Below are 17,080 nucleotides of genomic sequence, written 5' to 3'. Positions count from 1 at the left end.
CCTCCTCCAGCCCACCATGTGGCTCGGGGAGCGCTCCCCCGCCTGCCTCCCCCCGCCGCCGTGGGGAAGGGGAAGGCAGCTCCCGGCCCCCGGCGCTGGCGGGGCCGGAGGCTTGGCTCCCCCGGCCTGAGGATGCCCGCGGGCCCCGCCGTGCCCCCCGCCTCCGCCTTACCCATGCCCCGAGGGAGCACCCAAGCCCCCCTGCATGGCCGCAGCCCCCTGCCCGCCGCGGGTGCCGCTCGGGCCCCCCCACAACCGCCCAGCCGGCGCTGCCGGGCTGCCGCGGCCGCGCTGTGAGGTCCGGTCGCAGGAGAAGAGTTCCAGCAAGGTGAGTCGGGGCTGGGGCCGAGGGGGCCGGGGGAGACGCAGCCACCACGGCCCCGCTCCGAGCGAGGTGGCGGGGTCTGGCCGGCGGCCGCAGCCGCTCGGTTCGGCCGTGGCGGGAGCGGGCTGCCGATGCCCGGCTTCCGCGGGTCGTCGTCCCCTGGCCGGGATGGAGGAAGTCCTTCCGGCCGGGCCCCGGCAGAACAAGGCGCCGGGTGTGCGCCCGCCGCCCTGCCCACGGGGAGGAAGCGGCGGCGGGGTCACGGCCTGCGTGGGGCACCCCCGCCGGGCACCCGCACCCCCCCGCCCGCCCGGCCTCTGGCGCTGGTGGCCCCGGGGCTGGCACGGCTCTGCCCTGTAGCCACGGTCCTGCCGCTCCTGGCACAGCCCCATGGCATCGGGTGCAGCGAAGGGAGAGTGGGGGCTCTCGCCCCCGGGGTGGGTGCAGTCCCATGGAGCCGGGGGGGGGGGAGGCGGGGGGAGGCTCCCCTGGGGGCTGTGACCACCGAGAACCGCTGGTGACATGCCCCCCAACAGCAAAGAGCCCTAGAGCAGGGGGACAAGGGTTCAGATCAGGAGGGCGAGGGGTCTGCTCTGGGGCAAAGCAGCCCCCCAAGGTGCGGGGTGTCCCCAGAGCAGCCCTGTGTGTCACCCAGTGCCACCTCTGACCCCGGCTGTCCTCGGGGCCAGCCTGGCACCCCGGCCCGGCACAGCCACGTGTCCCGCTGCACCGTCCCGGCGGGGGCCGTTAAGGTCTCGTTAGCGGCTGAGCTGCCCCCCGCCCCCGCCACCGTCTCTGTGCTGGTTGTCACCCCCTGAGGAGGCTGCGGCTGGCACCGGGGGAGGGGGTGACCGGCGCCCCCTGCACCCCACGGCCACCCCCAGGGCAAGCGCACGGCCACCGGATGGGGGAGCCCGTGGCATCGCCCCACGGGGCATCGCGGGGCCGCCACCCCACCCGGACCGTGGGGCCGTCACCCGGGGATCCCCGGCCCCCACCCCGCGGGGCTCCCGCGGCCACCCCCGGGGATGCCACAGCCCTCACGCCACCGGCATCCGGCGCCCGTTCCCCGGTGTGTGTGTGTGTGGCGGGGGGGGGATTCCCGTGGCAGTGCCCGTTCCTCCTCCGGTAGTCCCCGCTCAGCGGCGGGTCCCGGGGCGGGGGTGCGGGGGGCCCGCCGGGTCCCTCCCCGAGCCGAGGGCGGGGCGGAGCGGCGGGGCGGGAGCCCGGGCGGGGCGGCGCGCGGCGGCGGCGCGGGAGCGCTCACCGGAGACAAAGGCAGCGCCGGGAGGCGGCGGCGGCGCCGCGCACCGGGGCGCGCACCGGGACCCCCTTCCCTCCTACCTGCCCCCCCCCGCGCCCCTCACCGCCGCCGCCCTATGGAGCCGCCGCCGCCCGCCGCCTGAGCCACGTGCGCCGCCGCCGCCGGTAACGGGAGCCGCGGAGGGAGCGGGCGCGGCGCCTCCGCCTGTTGCGCGGCGCGGGGGCAGCGGGGCCGGGGCGGGGGCGCGCGGGGCCGCCGCTACCGGCAACGGCAACCGGGGGCCGGGGCGGAGGCGCGCGGCGCGTACCGGGGGCGCGCGCCCCCGGTCCGTCCCCGGCGGGCGCGCGCCCCGGGGGAGGAGGAGGAGGAGGAAGAGGAAGAGGAGAAGGAGGGGGCTGCCGCGCCCGGCGGCGGGAGCGGGGAGGTCCCCGCCGGGGTGTCCCCCTCCCGCCGGAGGCACCGGGCGGGGATGCGACGGGGGCAGCGGGGCCCAGGCCGCGGCCGGGGGGCAGCGGGGCGGCCCCGGGGGGTACCGGCGGGGCCCGGCTCGGCGGCTGCTCCCAGCCGGGCGTCAGGTCCGCTCCCCGCCCGGCGTGGGTGTCTCCTGGCCCGGCCCCGCGCCTCCCCCAGCCCGCACGGCCCCGGCCCCGGCCGCCCCGCTCCCCCCGCACGCGCCGGCTGCAAACGCCCCCGGTCCCCAGGCGTCGCCAGCCCGCCCTGCCCCCGTTCCCGGTGTCCCCCCGGCCGTTACCCCGGTGACCGACCCACGGCACCGCACGGGGCGCCCCCCCCGCCCCGGGGATACCCCCGGTGCCCGCGGGGAGCCTGTTGCAGCCGGGGCCGGCGAGCTCTGCCCGCACCGAGCTGGCCTTAGCCGGGCAGCGGTGGCGGCTTGGGGCACCCCAGGAAGGGGCATCCCCCCCCAGCCCCCCCAAAGACCCACATCCCGACGCTGCCTCTGCCCCCGCTTTTGTCTGCGCGATGGAGCAGCCCCCGCCTGAGCGTGGCCAGGGCTCCCCAGCTCCTTCCTTCCCCCGTCCACCCATCAGTCCTTCCGTCCGTCTGTCCGTCCGTCCATCCATCCATCCATCCATCCATCCTTCCTTCCTTCCTTCCGGCTGGGCTCAGCCCTCCGGCCACACTGCCCTTCCTGCTGCCCCGCAGCACCGGTGGCCCCGCCACAGTCCCCTCGCTGGCAGCGTGGCCCTGCCCCATGGGGCAGATGGGGACTCCACGCCCCTTCGCCAAGTGGGGGCACATGGGAGCCCCAGCACCTCTGCGGTCACCCTGCCCTCGGCCACCGCCACTCTGGCGCTCACCCTCCTCCCTGCTCCCCCGCGGCAAACCCCTTCGCTCCCACCATAATAATATGGTGGCAAACCCCTTCGCTCCCACCGCCATAATAATAATCCTGACGGATGCTTACGTACGTGCCTGCCTGCGAGCACCCATGGGTGCCGCTGATGTGCACAGACCCCCCCCCGGCACATGTAGTCCCAGTTTGGTGCTCAGCTGGACGTGACCGAGCTGTCACCCTCCCTAAAGGCAGGGACCTGGCAGAGGTGACGGTTCCCATCACTGCCACTCCCTCCCTGCATCGCCGTGTCGGGGTGCCACCATCCCCTGAGCATCCCCGGTGGCCATCAGGCTAGCGATGGCCATGGTGCATGTGCTCCCACAAGTGCCACGTGCCGCAGGCAGCCGGCCGCTGGCTCCACGCGTCCCTCATCCTCCCTGGGACACCCCGGGGCACGCTGCTGTGGGGCAGCACAGGGGCCGAGCTGCCCGGGCTCTGCAGCCGTCTCAGGGTGCGCTGGGTGGGCAGGAGGGGGGGATGCCAGTGGATGCCCCGTGACCTCAAGGGTGTCGATGCTGTGGGGCCGCAGCATCCCTCTCCCGCCCCGGGGTGCCCAGCAGCGCCCTGGCAGGGTGCTGGGGCGGGGGAGTGTGCGGGTTTGCAGCCGTGGGGGCGACGGCGGGGATGCGCGTGGGGCCGGGCACGGCTCCCCACCGGCTGCGGGTGCCGCTGCGCATGTGGAGCGAGTCGCCATGGGAACGGGGCGGCCGCGTTCCCGCCACGCTCACGCTCACGTCTGTCTCGTTGCAGGGCCCCCTCCCCGGCGGCCCCCTCCCAGCGATGGGCAGCGGCACCCCGCCGGCCCCGTCCCCCCGCCGCCCGCCCCGCCGGCCCCCTGCCCCACCGCCTGCCCAGCGCACCCAGGCCTGACCCACCCGCGCCAGCCCCCCCCGGCTCCATGGCGAGGACGGACCCCTGACGGCGGGCGCCCGCGGGCCGGAGGAGACGCCGCCGGGCACGGCCCGGGGAGATGCCCTCGGTGGCCCTGAGAGCATCGGGTCCTGCCCTGGCCCTGCCGCCGCCCTGAGCATCCCGTCCCCCACCCCGAGGGCAGGGAGAGGCAGGGGCCTCCCCCCCCGGGGCCGGCAGCCAAGATGGTGATGTCCCAGGGCACCTACACCTTCCTCACCTGCTTCGCGGGCTTCTGGCTCATCTGGGGGCTCATCGTGCTGCTGTGCTGCTTCTGCAGCTACCTGCGGCGGCGGGTGAAGCGGCAGCAGGAGGAGCGGCTGCGGGAGCAGAGCCTGCGCGCGCTGGAGCTGGAGCCGCTGCACTATGAGGGTTACGGGGGCAGCCCCCCCGGCATCGCCATTCCCCACCGCCTCCGCCTTGAGCCCCACCATCATCACCCCCACCACCACATCCCGCCCCCCCGGCCCTGGAGCTGCCGGCACGGTAAGAAGCAGGGAAGGGGCTCTCGGCTTCCCTACAGCGCGTGCCTCCCCCCCTTTTTTTCGGGGGGGGGATATGGTACAAGAGCTGGGGCGCAGCACTGATGGCAGCAGGGGTCCGGGGGGGTCTTTGCCTTGCAGAGTCGGACCTGTCGAAGCCGCCGTGCTACGAGGAAGCGCTGCTGATGGCGGAGCCCCCCCCGCCGTACAGCGAGGTGCTGATGGACACGCGGGGGCTCTACCGCAAAATCAACGCCCCCTTCCTGAGCCACGAGCGGCTGGAGAAGCAGGAGCAGCCCCCCAGCTACAAACCCCTTTTCCTGGACGCCGGCTACGGTTCGGCGCTGCACCTGCCCCGCTCGGCCAGCCCCGGCCCTGCCTGCCCGGACCTCTACCTGCAGGCAGAGTGCTCCCCCCGCATGTTTCCCAGCTGGACGGACTCGGAGCTCAGCAGCAGGGACACCTACGAGCCGGGACCCTGGCACCTCCCGGTCTCCATGCCCCTCTTCGGCAGGACTACCGCTGTCTAACGGCGGCCCCGAGGGACCCACCCCCCCGCCCCGGACCTTGCCGCGGGTGCCCCTCCGGCACCGGAGAGGTGTGGGGGGGTTGGTTTCGGTTGCCCGCGTCACCCCCGGGGACACCCGCCCCGGTGCGGGCTATCGCTGCCGGCGCGGAAGGGGCTGGTTCCCCGTCTGGCCCCCGCCGGCCCCCCCATGGCCGGGGGCGCTGGGGACCCGGACTCTGCTCTGTTTCTTAAATTTTTTGTTTGTTACGGTTTGAGAATAAAAGTTTGTGGCTCGGGTTCGCCTCCCGGCGGGCTGGCATCACGGAACCCCCCCCAGGGCGGTGCCCCCCCCCCAACCCTCCCCAGCCCCCCCCCAGCAGGCTGCAGCCCCCGTGGGAGTCGCTTTATTTATTAACAGACATGAGCACACCGCCGGTACAGAACTTGTGCTTTCCAAAAACAGTTACCGTAAGGGGGGGGGAAAGAGGGGCCAAGCGGGGGCCAAGCTGGGGGGGGAGGAAGGGGGGGTCCCGGCAGGGAAGGAGGGGGGGAGGGCAAAAGCCCCACACCAGTTCCCCACCGGGGTTTGGGGAGGGGGGGGGCGCCGCCGGCTGCAGCCTCGCCTCGGTCAGGTCACTTTATTGCCATATTCATTTATTATTATTATTATTATTCCTTTTTTTTTTTTTTTTTTTTTTTTTCTGAACTCGTGCAAAGTCGGGGGGGGACTCCTGGGGGGCACGAAGAGAGCGAGGACCCCATCCCACAGCCGGGCAGGGGATGCGAGCGTGCCCCCCCCACCCTCTTCAAAAGGGCTCTGGGGCAGCTGGGGGGGGGGACTGCTAAGGGCAGGGGGGGGCTGACACAGCTCCTACCGACAACTTAAAAAAGAGAGAAAGAGATTGGGGGGGGGGGCTGTAAAAGGTGCCCCGGGGTGGGGGTGCAGGGGGACGGCCCCCACCCGGAGACCTCATCCTGCGGGGCCCCGGCGGGGCGAGGGGGGGGCCCGGCCCCCGGCTGCGGCCCCCCCGCGCCCCGCGCCGGCCGGGGCGGGCTGCCTGCACCAGCAGCGGGGCTCGGGCTTACAGGCCCCCCCCGAAGCTCTCCTCCTCCTCGGGCAGGGGGTCCGCGTCCCAGCACGTGATGTCGATCTCTGGGGGACAGGGAAGATTGGTCGGGGGTGGGGGGGTCAGGGTGGCATAAGGTGCCCCATGGCAGGGGGGGTGTCAGGGTGGCATGGGGGTGCCCCACGATGGGACGACCCCCCCCCACCACCATCCCCACTCACCTGGGGGCTTGTTGTAGAAGACAGGCTGGGGGGCTTTGGCCGACAGCTCCTCGGGGGGGGGCACCTCCTCCTCCTGGGACTGGCTGAAGTAGCCCTCGCTGGCCTGGGGGGCGCAGGTGGTCAGCTCACACACCCCCTCCCCCCCCCCCAGGCTGCCCCATCACCCCCCGACACACATTCTCCCTCCCCCGGGTGACACTCACCTGCTCCCCACGACCCGGCGTCCCATCCTTGGGGGCCATCTCCCCGTTGGTGATGGGGGGGGTCTCCCGGCCCTGGGCGTCCTCCTGGGGGGCACGCTGGCAGCCGAGCCCCCGGGTCTGGGGGTCCCCTGTGCCGGCTGCCTCCTCCTCCTCCTCCTCCTCCTCCTCCTGCTCCGCGTCGCAGAAGGTGGCGGGGGGCTCGGGCAGCTCATCCAGGCTCAGCAGAGGCCCCTCGTCGGGCAGCGTGGCCGGGGGACCCTCGGGGACGGGGGTGGCGGGCAGGGGCCAGGCAGCAGGGGGGGTCGCCCCGTCGCTCTGCCACAGGTCGATGAGGCTCTCGGCGTTGGGGGCCTCCCCAGGCTGGGGCTCGGCGGCCGCGGGTAGTGGGGAGGGCTCGGCGGTGGGCTCCAGGGTCACCAGGTCCCCCAGGGCATCACCCCCCGCTGTCCACGCCGGCCTGGGGTCGGGCTCGTCCCCAGGGGGCTCGGTAGCCTTGTCCTCGGGGCCCGGGAAGGGCCAGTGCTGCTCAGGGGCGGCTGGCCCGGTCTCCTGGGTGCCGGGGCTGGGGGAGTCTGCAAGGTGGGGGGGAACAGCAGTCAGCGGCCACAGATCCCCCTCCTCATCCAGGGCTGGGGGACACCCAGGGACAGGGCTGCAGCTGGAGGGGGGGGGTTCCCTGGACTGGGAGCGATGGGGAGATGCTGGGGGGGTGGGTGGGAGTGGCTGGGCAGGGGGGGGGACCAGTGGAACACACCACAGGGACCGAGGGGGGGGAAGTGATTCTTTGGGATTGCGGGGTGGCGGGGGGGGGGGGGAGGGGAGGGGGTGGCTGGGCCTTTCTTGGTGGGGGGAAGAGTGGCTGGAAGGGGCGGGGGGAATGTGGAGGGGATAGGGAGGGATGTCCTGGGAAGTTGCAAAGGGGAAAGCTGGGATGCACCAAGGGATGCAAAGGGACCAGTGAGGAGCAGCAGGGACACATGGCGGAGGGGCGCGGGGTGGGGGTGGGGTCAGCAGCAGAGCTGGCTGGGATGCAGCGGGACAGCAGGGAGAAAGCAGCAACACTGGCAGGGGCGTAACTGGGGGGTGGCGCAGATAGAGCAGAGTCACATCGGGGGGTGCAGCAGGGAGCGCTGGGGTGATGCTGCAGAGCCGGAGGGCATGTACGGAGAGGCGGGGGGGTGGGGGGGGATGCACTGGCGATGGCAGAGACGCACTGGAGATGGGGGGAGGCATGGGGCGGGCGCAGCAGAGGCAGCAGGGATGCACTGGTGTTGGAAAATGCACTGGAGACAGCAAGGATGCAACAATGCCGGCGGGGATGCACTGGGGCGGTGCCGGGGGTGGGGGGGGGCGTGCAGCAGAGACGGCGGGGATGCACCGGCGCGGAGCAGCGGATATGGCGGGGATGCGCTGAGGGGACACAGCAGAGCCGGCGGGGGACATCCCAAGGGATGCAGACGGGACAGCATGGATGCACTGAGCGATGCAAGGGAGGGTTGGCAGGGTTGCAGCGCTGGGGCTGCAGCGGGGGCTGCATCGGGAGGGGGATACGCGGCTGGGAACCACAGGGATGTGCCGGGCAGCCCCAGGCCGTGGGATCCCTGTGCCCACCTTTGGGCGTTGCCGGCGTCTCGTGGGCCGAGGCGCGGGTGCCCGGCTCGCCCAGCGGCGTGGCGGCCGGGCTGGGCTCGCAGGGGCTGCAGCCCGCTGCCGAGGCCTTGCGGTAGGCGTCCGACTGGCTGCCTGCGGACAAGGGAGACGGGGTGGCGTGGGGGAGCTGCCCACGCTGTTGCCGGCGGGGGGGATCCAGCACCACCCCTGCTCCTGCCCCACGCCAATGCAGCCACGAGCTGTCAAATGCACGTCTCCATGTACCTGCCACCGCATCGTCCCCCTCCTGCGGTGGCGGGACAGAGGCACCCGGGGGTGCAGCAATCACCGCGCCACCCGCGTCCCGGGCATCCCCACCGGTGCCACGCAGCCGCAGCCCCCACATCTGCCATGTCCGGGGACAGCCAGCCCCGAACCTGCTGTGGCACACGCCAGCTCTGCCCACGCATCACCCGGCTGCGCCCTGGCACAGCCTCTCCCCCACAGGCACAGCTCTGTGCCCCGCTACCCCCCCGGCCAGGGGGCACAGCCCCACATGGCCCCAGGCACCGCCTGGCTCCGTCTGCCCCATGGACACAGCCCCACACGATCCTGGGCACAGCCTTTTCCATCCCGTGCTGCCCCATGGGCACAGTCCTGCGTGGTCCAGGGCACATCCCTGTCACCTCCTGCCCCATCTCCAGCTGCCCCATGAGCGTTCGGAACCTGCCCTGTGCCCCCTCTATCCCACGGGCACAGGCTGCTCCATCCCATGGCAGAGCACCATCTCCCCGGGCACCGCTCTGCCCTGTCCCATGGGCACAGCCTGCCTGGTGCCCCCTCCTCATACCACGGGCACAGCCAGCCCCACGGGCACAGCCTGACGCATCCCCCCACCCTGGGGGCATGGCGCCCACCATGGGGGCAGCCCCAGACGGGGCGTTCAGGGTGTCCATGGGTGCGGGTGCAGCCCCCCCTTGGGTGCCCGTCCCTCTCGGGGTGCCCATGGCAGGGGCGCTGCCTCCGCCGTCGGTCCCACGGCTCCGTCCTTGCACCCCCCTGGCCCGGTGTGCTGTGGGTCTGGGGTGGGCTGTGGGGCTGCCACCCGCGGCTTGGCGCGCCCCCGGAGCTGCACGCCCGGGGGCTCCCAGCTACCTACATGGGAAGAAAGAGGAGAGATTTGGGGTGCGGTGGCAGGTGATATAGGGAAAGGGGGTCCGCGGGGGGGAGGAAGAGGAGGAGGAGGAAGAAGGCGGCCCACTGTCAGCTGTCTTTATGAAAGGACAGTGCAGACGACCTGCCGAGAGAAAGACAGACAGACAGACGGACGGAGAGAGAGAGAGCAAAGAGATGGGTCAGTCCCTGCTCAGCACGGCCATGGCGGGGCCGGGGCACTGGGGCACCGGGACGGGAGGACAGCAGGATGGGAGGCAGCACCGACAGCAGGACAGGAGGATGGCGGGACAGGAGGACAGAAAGACAGCAGGACGGAAGGACAGGAGGCAGCATTAAGTAGCCAGATGGGGAGAGAGGCCAGACACGGCCATGGGGCCAACTATCTGCTCAGGCACAGCATGGCCCCACAGCATGGCCCCACGGCACAACCCACGGCACAACCCACGGCACGGCTCCACAGCTTGGCCACAACACACCGCACGACCCACAGCACAGCCCCACAGCATTGCCCCGAGGCACAAACCCCACGGCACAGCCCCACGGCACAGCCCATGGCACAGCCCGTGGCATGGTCCCACAGCAAGAAGACACATCACAGGTTCCCCTGCCCCCGGCACAGCCCCCCGGCACAGCCCCCCGAGCACAGCCCCCCCGAGCACAGCACCCTAGCAGGACCCCCAGCACAGCCCCACGATGTGGCCCCACGACCGGAGGTGCCCACCAGGACAGCCAGCCCATGCCCTAGAGCCACAAAGAGCCAGTCTGGGCTGGACCCCAGACTGTGGGGCACCCCCTTCCCGGTCACCCCCACCCCATGGCCATCCCTCCGCAGGGACAGCCCCACTGCCACGGCCAGAGACCTGCTGCCATCACCCCGACCCAAAAGCAGGGTGTCCTGCACCGCCACAGGCACCCACCCTGGCAGCGGGGACCCTGGGGTGGGCATGGCATGGGGGTGCCCCGCAGGTGCCCCACTCCCTCCTGTCTCTTTTAACTGACCCCATGGGAAGAGCTTCCTTCCCAAGCCACCCCCTGGACCCCCAGGTGCCACCCCAGCTGCACCCTGGCCATGCTGCCAGCCTGGCTGCTGCCGCGGTGCCGTGACGGGTGGGCAGACGACACCAGAGCGAGCAGGGAGCAGGATGCGCCCCGTCCTTGCAGACCTCCCCCTGGCACCCAGCCCCTGCCCAAGCTGCCGCGGCGGCAGGGGCCACACGGTGCGGTGGTGGTGGCGGCGGTGGTGGTGGCGGCGCGGCAAAGCAGGACAACCCCCTGCCATCCTCGTGCCCCTGGCACCCACCATCACGGCACTGGGGATGGCACGGGGGACATCTCCCCCCCAACATCACAGCCCTTCTGCCCCCAGAGCCTGCTGTGACCTGCTGAGCTGCGGAGCGCCCCAGCGGCACCGTACTCACCTGCTCCGCAGCCCGCAGACCCCCCGGCCTCTGCATACCCCCCCCGGTGCCCATAGCCCCCCCCAGCCCCTCACCTGTCCTGTGGCTGCCCGGCGAGACGGCGTCGCTGCTGCCCGATGCCACCCGCTCCTGCTGCTTGAAGAAGTCCCGGGGGTTGTCGGGCCGCTGAGCGATGATGGCAGCAGCCTCCTGTGGGGACGGAGGAGGCTGAGACCCACTGCCCTGGTGGCATGGGGCTGTGGGACCACCCCCCCATGCACCCCCCCGCTGGGTCCCCATCCAGCTGTGGGCACCGCTGCCTGGGGAGCAAGGACCGGCACCGGGCACGGCCGCCGCCGGACTCACCTCCACCTCTGACTCCGATTTCCTGAGCTGCTGCCTGTCGTCCTCTTCTTGCTGGTCCCCCTGGGAAGAGACTCGGTGTCACCCCTCCCCGGCCCTGGGGTGCCCTGGGGGCCCGGCTGGGAAAAGCCATTCCCTGGGGGCAGTGCCAGGCGGCAGCTCCGGCTCCGATCCTGGCCCTGTGCCCGCTGCCACACTTACAAAGATGGACTGCTCCTTCAGGCGCTGCCGGGCCTCCTCCGCCTCCATGCTCTGCTGCTTCCGCCTGCCATGGGGGCACGGGAGAAGGGCTGGGCACCGGCTCCTGCCAGCCCCTGCCCGCCAGCCCCTGCCCAGCCCCATCCCTGGTGGGGACAAACACCCATGCACCCACCCAGCCGCTCGCGGCACGCGCACAACCGTCCTCTGTGTGCGACCATCCCGCGTCCCACGGGACAGAGCCACCCCCCCCGGCCCCTGCCGTGCCTGTGCTCCTCGATCTGCTCCTCCCGCTCCCGGTAACGCCGCTCCCGCTCCTCCTGCTCCAGCCGCTCCTGCTCCATCCGCTCCTGCTCGAACCGCAGCCGGGCGTCCAGGGCCTTTTTCCGCTCCTCCTCTTTACGCAATTCCTCCTCTTTCTGGTGGAGGGGGGATGAAGGACAGGGCTGCTCATCAGCCGGCCGGTGGCTCACCCCACTCCCCGGGGGCCGTCGGTTGTCCCCCTCCCATGTCCCACCTTGGCTTGTTCCCAGAACTGCTCCCGGTTGAGCCGCTTCATCTCCACGGTGGCGTCGGTTTTCTGGTAAGTGGTGCCCTGGGACGGAGGAGAGGCGGGGGGGGCGGAGGGGCTGGGATCAGCGAGGGGGAATAACAGTAAGCGGCACAGGGGGTGACGGACTGCGGCAGACAGGAGCCCCGGGCGGGAGGGATGCCCCGCGCCCGCCACCATCGCCGTAATGGGGACATTACCACGGGCTCGGCGTTCTCGTCCTCCCGCAGCCGCAGGCGGTGCAGCACCGGGCTGGAGACGCGGGCCAGCCCGTTGGAGAGCCGCTGCCCGATGGCCCCTGGGTCGATGTCCTCCACGCTGCTGGCGTTGACGATGACATCCACGCCCTGGAGGGGAGCAAGCGGCCATCAGGGACCGGGGTCGGTGCCCTGGCAGCATCATCCCCTTCCCCAGCATCACCCACCTGGAAGAACTCGGCGATCTTGGCCACGTGGCTGGCGCAGGCACACTTGCGGGCGTCTGGCACATCCTCGCCCACCTGTGGTAGCCGGGGAGAAGCAGCAGGGTGACCCCAGCCCCATTGACCACCATGGGGCAGCGGGACTGCGGGACACCCGCATGGCTGGGGTCCTCCCTCACGCCCAGCCATGTCCCTGCCAACGCTGCAGCCCCGGTGGGCATGGCCTCCCCTCCCCCCAGCACGGCCTCCCCACTCACCCAATTGACGAGGACATATTTGGGGAGCACGGCCTGGGGGTCCTTGACGCTGCAGAAGCCATACATCACCTTCTGGATCTCAAAGTGGCCGGAGAGCTCCAGCAAACCTCCACCTGGCACGGCACCGTCAGCCCACGTCCACCCAGCACCAGGATGGGTGCCGGGGAAAACGCCGGCAGAGCCAAGCCGGCTGCAGGGACAGGGGACCTTACCTCCCGACGCTGCCAGTTTCAGGTCATCGGAGCCATCCTCGTACGTGTAGAGGGCCCTGGGGAGACAGTGTGGGTGAGACGCGTCCCGGGGGAAGCGTGGGATGCCCCATCCTCCCCATCCTGCTAACACTGACCAAGGTCAGTGGGGGACCGTCCAGGTGTCCCCAAGCCGCCACACAGCCATCCCAACCCCTTGTGCATCGCCACCGCAAAAGGACAGGCTGAGAGGGCAGGCAGGACTGTGGGCAGAGCCTATCCCCCCCACCCTGATGGCTGGCAGCCATGGGGCAGGGTCCCAAGGTTGGGGACAGAGGGGTCACTTGGGCACAGGGACCAGCTGGCTGCCGTGCCATGCCACAAGCCATGGTGGCCTCGCAGCTCCTCGCACGCCTGTCTCTGTCCCCCCCCGACCCCGCCGGTTACCGACCGGCTTTGGGGACAGCCCCATGCCCTGGCAGGGAACTCGGGGACACTCACATGCCCGGCTGCGTGAGCCACTGGCCCGGCAGGCACCAGGCTGGGGGAGGACGCCAGAGCACCAGCAGCAGCAAATCAATGTGCCGCCAGGGTGTGATGGGGCCGTCATGGAGACCGTTCCTTGGAAACCGTTCCCGGCGGATGGGAAACCCCCTTTTGCTCCCGCCGCGCCCTGTCCGGCCCCCCCGGGGCTCCATGGGGACCCCCCGCCTGCCCGCACCTCCCCAGGGGCGTGCAGCCAGGTGGGGGGGGGGAGGACGCATGCCAAATCGGTCCAGGGCGGGTGGGCGAGGGGATGGATGTTGCTAAGCAACCAGCATCCTCCATCACCACGGCAACACCCCCCCCCTCCATCCCAGCTGGGATGCAGCTCGCCCCGATGACGAGGTGATTAGCGGAGGGGAGCGGGGGAGGCAGGCAGGCAGCGGGGACCTGCCGGGGCCTGGCAGGCACCCAAACCTGCCTGCCACCGTCACGCGCTGCGCCCGGAAAGCCGGGGCTGCCTGTGCTGGACACCCCCCGCCACCACCACCATCCCTGCACCGGGGCGGGCGGGCCGCTCTGCCCATCATTCTGCCGGCAGCGCCCGCACGGTGCTTGCTGGAGAGCCAAAATCCCCGCGGTGCCGCGCAGATCCGTTCTCACCCGAGCTCACAGCTTCCAGACGGAGGCTGGGCTCAGGAATGGGAATCGGGGGGGCCTTGACAGGCAAAGCCCCCCCAAAACCGGGGCCATGGCTGGACCCTGGGAGCCGAAAAACAAGGGGAAGGAAGGGGGGTGCCTGACATGGAGGGGGCCTCCCTCCACACCCCCCCCCAGGCACCCACCACCCTCTAAGCCCCCGACAGCGAGCCGCATATAATTGCACCAACAAGATTGACTTTAATCCGCACATCCCGATCCTGCTAATCGGCCGCCCCAGCCGGCGCAAAATCCCAGCCTGGAGCCGGCAAAGCAGCTGCAAAGCGTCGTCTGCGCTGCCCGCGCCAGGGAAGGGCGGCAAACGCAGCCCCTGCCTGCAACCGCAGCCCCGGCCCGGGGACCTGCTGTGATCCCCCAGGAACGGGGGGGTGGGCGGCAGCATTTTGGGGGAGCCCAGGGCCGCATGGAGGGGCTGGGGGCTTGCAGGGTGGGATGCAGCTGGCTGCAGAGAGGAGAAAACAAGTAGGGCAGAGCCGTGGCATTGCTGCCTGGGGAGCCTGTGGGTGCTGGGGACACCCACTGCCCGCTCTTTCCCCCCCAAGACCCCTGCCATGCAGGATGGCCCCTGAGCACGGTGCTGCTGCCTGCACCCAGGGGTGCTCCCAGGGCAGACGGGGCTTGGCAGGGTCCCGTCATGCCGGGCACCGCCGCAGAAACAGCTGTGCCTCGAGCATAGCCTGGTGGCATAGCCTGACCCCACACTGGGATGGAGGATCCGAAGGTTTCCAGTCTGGGGGCCAGCGGGGCCATGCTGGGGCCAGCAGCATCCCCGAGGGTGCCCCCAGGGACCCACAGCCCAACAGCATCACCACGAGCCCTGGCAGAGGGGACCAGCCATGCCACGGCGGGTGCAGGCAGCATCATGCATCACTTACCCACTTCCATGGGATTTAATCCCTCCACCCCACCCATACAGCCCCTGCCCACCCGCCCCAGGCTTCAGCACGTGGGGCACCCGTGGGTGACGTGCCCCACGTGCCCAGGGAGGAGGGGTCCCCACAGTCGGGGGACTCCAGCAAGGATCCCCCATCACCCCACCAAGGGGACAGCAGCCCCGCTGCCCTCGCACGGCCCCGTCGCTCACCGGAGCAGCCATCCAGCCCCCGTGGGTACCAGCACCCAGGGCACCCGCTGCTGCCTGCCCCCCCACACCGTGGCCGAGGTGGGGGGAGCATTGCCCCAGCCTGCCTTGCCCCAGCCCGGGCACATGTGTTTCCAATGTGGCTGGGAGCTCCAGGGAGTCGGCGTGCTCAGAAAGCAGCACCAAATTCCTTTCCGATCGAGTAATGGGCCCCAGCAGCCTCCGCGGGGCCGGGCAGGGGGAGGGGACACTCGGACCCTCCAGGACTGGGCTCAGGGCGGGGGGGAATCCCAGACTAAACACAGGGATCCCGGCCGGGCGAGAGCGCGGCATCCCCCGGCACCAGCCCAGGGCCGGGCTCCAGCACAGTGTCCTCACGGCCCCTGGCTCAGCCACGCTGGGCCACTGCCGGGGGACGGTCCCCATCCCCCCCCCGCCCAATGCAGCCCCCTGAGCATCACCCCTCATCCTGCACCCGGACACCGGGCCCTGCAGCGGGGATGCTGCTCCCAGTGGCACCAAGAGCCGGGAACCCCTGGTGACTGCGGGATGGAGGGGCTGGGGATGATGGGGTGAGCTCAGCCCTAAGGATGGGGATGGCGGGGGCTCGTTACCCAGTCGGGGCTCAGTGCTGCAGGAGGGGGGGGCCTGGCCCCGGCACTCGCCTTCCCAGGAACCGTTTCTGCTGCTCTCAGCAGCTTTGGCAGGGAGGGCTCCTTTGCAGCGGATGCCGGGAAGCGAGATGTACCCAGGGCTGACAGCTGCCTCCTGGCCGGCAACATGCACCGCACTCGCCCACAGCGCCCTTGGGCTGGCGGCGGGACTGCAGGGCTCCCCGGAGACCTGGGATTGGTGGGGAGGGGGACATGAACAGGCCCACACAGCCCGGGGGGGTCCCAGCCCTGCCCCGAGAGCAGGGACCCGGCTAGAGAGCAGCACGCATCCCTGGTGGGTACCCTCCTGCTGGGCGCTGGGTGCCCCCCAGCTGGGCGGTGGGTGCACAACACGCACCCCGGCCAGCGAGCAGCATAGACAGCATGCGCCCCGCACCCAGCGCTGCCCAGTACTGCCTCTGCCCACCCAGCTGCACCCCAGGGTGCCGGGAGCACCCCCCACGCATGGCGCAGGCATCCCAGTGGGGCAAGGAGGGTGTTCTGGGGGCCAACGGCCACAGCCAGCCCCACGGCACCCGGGTGGGGCTGGGAGATGTGGGTGGGTGCTGGGGAGAATTGGTGGTGGCGGTGGGGAGATGCTCCCTGCGGGCTCCTGCGCCGGCTGCAGCAGGGTCTGGATCCGGCCGGGTCCCGGCACCCGCAGCACGGGGTGCCCAGCTCGGGAGGTGCAGGCAGGGCAGGGCAGCCCGGGGGGTCCCGCTGGGGGAGGCCACCACCCGCCCGGAGCCCGCAGCAGCCCCAGCCCGGCAGGGTGGTCCCGGGCCGGCGCACCGCGACCCCCCGGGGACGGGGGAGCCCGAGGATGGGGGTCCCCAGGAGGTGGCGGGGGACGAGGGCAGCGGAGCCGAGGGAGGATGCCGGCCCCCCGCGGCCGCAGGCCTCGCTCCGCCGGGGCAGAGGTGCCGGCCGCTGCCGGAGCATCGCCGAGGCCGGCCGGCAGCGGCGCCGGGCCGGGGGCGCCCCGATCCCCGCCCCTCCTCCCCCGGGCGCCCCTCGCCCGCGGCTCCGGCTCCAGACAATGGGGAGGGACCCGGTGCCGGGCCCAGCAGCGGGGGGACCCCCCGCGCCCTCCCCGCCCTGCGCGGACCCCCCGCTCCCCGCGCTCGCTGCCCGGCGGGGGGTCGGGCCGTGCCGCGGGCTCCCGGGGGCGGCGGGTCCCGGTGCTCGCACGTGCCGGCCCGGCGCAGACAAAGCGGAGACCGCGCCCCGGCCCGGTGCGGCGGCGGCGGGCAGGTGCGGGCACCGGGGGCGGCGGGCCGGACACACACACACACACACACACACACACACACCCCCCACCCCGCCCGCCTTTGTGTGCCGGGGCTGCCGGCACCGCGGGCCCGGGGCGGCGGGGGGCGCAGCGCGGGGCGCGGCCGGTGTTACCGGGCGGCTCCGTGCACAAAGGGCGGCGGCGGCGGCGGGGACAAAGGGGCGGCGGCGGCGGCGGGCGCGCTCACCAGTCGGTGGGGCTGTCCTCGCCGATCACGTCCTGGTAGGAGGCGAGCAGCTCCAGGCGGTGCGCCGCGAAGCCGACGCCAGCCATGGCGGGGCCGGGATGCTGCCGGGGGGACCGGAGGGACCGGCCGCCTGCCCGCCTCCGAGACACTGCCGCAGCGGCCGGGCGGAGGGGCGAGCGGCGGGGAGGC

The 17,080-nt window shown here is 72.1% G+C and overlaps 2 protein-coding genes across 4 annotated transcripts; one reads left to right on the top strand and one right to left on the bottom strand.

Annotated features, from left to right (window-relative positions):
* The first annotated feature begins 1,497 nt into the window (after positions 1 to 1,497).
* PRR7 (proline rich 7, synaptic) lies at positions 1,498 to 5,135 on the top strand. Of its 2 annotated transcripts, none has more exons than XM_063349074.1 (3): positions 1,498 to 1,753; positions 3,697 to 4,341; positions 4,452 to 5,135. In XM_063349074.1, exons 2-3 carry the CDS (start codon positions 4,041 to 4,043, stop codon positions 4,865 to 4,867), a joined length of 717 nt encoding a protein of 238 aa, XP_063205144.1. In that variant the 5' UTR covers positions 1,498 to 1,753; positions 3,697 to 4,040; the 3' UTR covers positions 4,868 to 5,135. The 2 variants fall into 2 exon arrangements, with proteins under 2 accessions (XP_063205144.1, XP_063205145.1); XM_063349075.1 differs by having other exon boundaries at positions 1,502 to 1,753; positions 4,479 to 5,135.
* Positions 5,136 to 5,544: 409 nt separating this feature from the next.
* On the bottom strand, positions 5,545 to 17,080 carry DBN1 (drebrin 1). Of its 2 annotated transcripts, XM_063349338.1 has the most exons (15): positions 16,892 to 17,080; positions 12,501 to 12,556; positions 12,289 to 12,401; positions 12,035 to 12,109; positions 11,811 to 11,957; positions 11,578 to 11,655; positions 11,328 to 11,479; positions 11,064 to 11,127; positions 10,866 to 10,925; positions 10,595 to 10,709; positions 9,086 to 9,223; positions 7,948 to 8,079; positions 6,337 to 6,908; positions 6,134 to 6,236; positions 5,546 to 5,998 (listed from the first exon to the last, which is right to left on the bottom strand). In XM_063349338.1, the coding sequence occupies exons 1-15, from the start codon at positions 16,975 to 16,977 to the stop codon at positions 5,928 to 5,930; spliced, it is 1,962 nt and encodes a 653-aa protein (XP_063205408.1). In that variant the 5' UTR covers positions 16,978 to 17,080; the 3' UTR covers positions 5,546 to 5,927. The 2 variants fall into 2 exon arrangements, with proteins under 2 accessions (XP_063205409.1, XP_063205408.1); XM_063349339.1 differs by lacking the exon at positions 9,086 to 9,223 and having other exon boundaries at positions 5,545 to 5,998.

Source organism: Chroicocephalus ridibundus, chromosome 11, assembly GCF_963924245.1.
Source record: "Chroicocephalus ridibundus chromosome 11, bChrRid1.1, whole genome shotgun sequence".
Classification (NCBI taxonomy): domain Eukaryota; kingdom Metazoa; phylum Chordata; class Aves; order Charadriiformes; family Laridae; genus Chroicocephalus; species Chroicocephalus ridibundus.
This window is presented reverse-complemented; position numbering and strand designations above follow the sequence as displayed.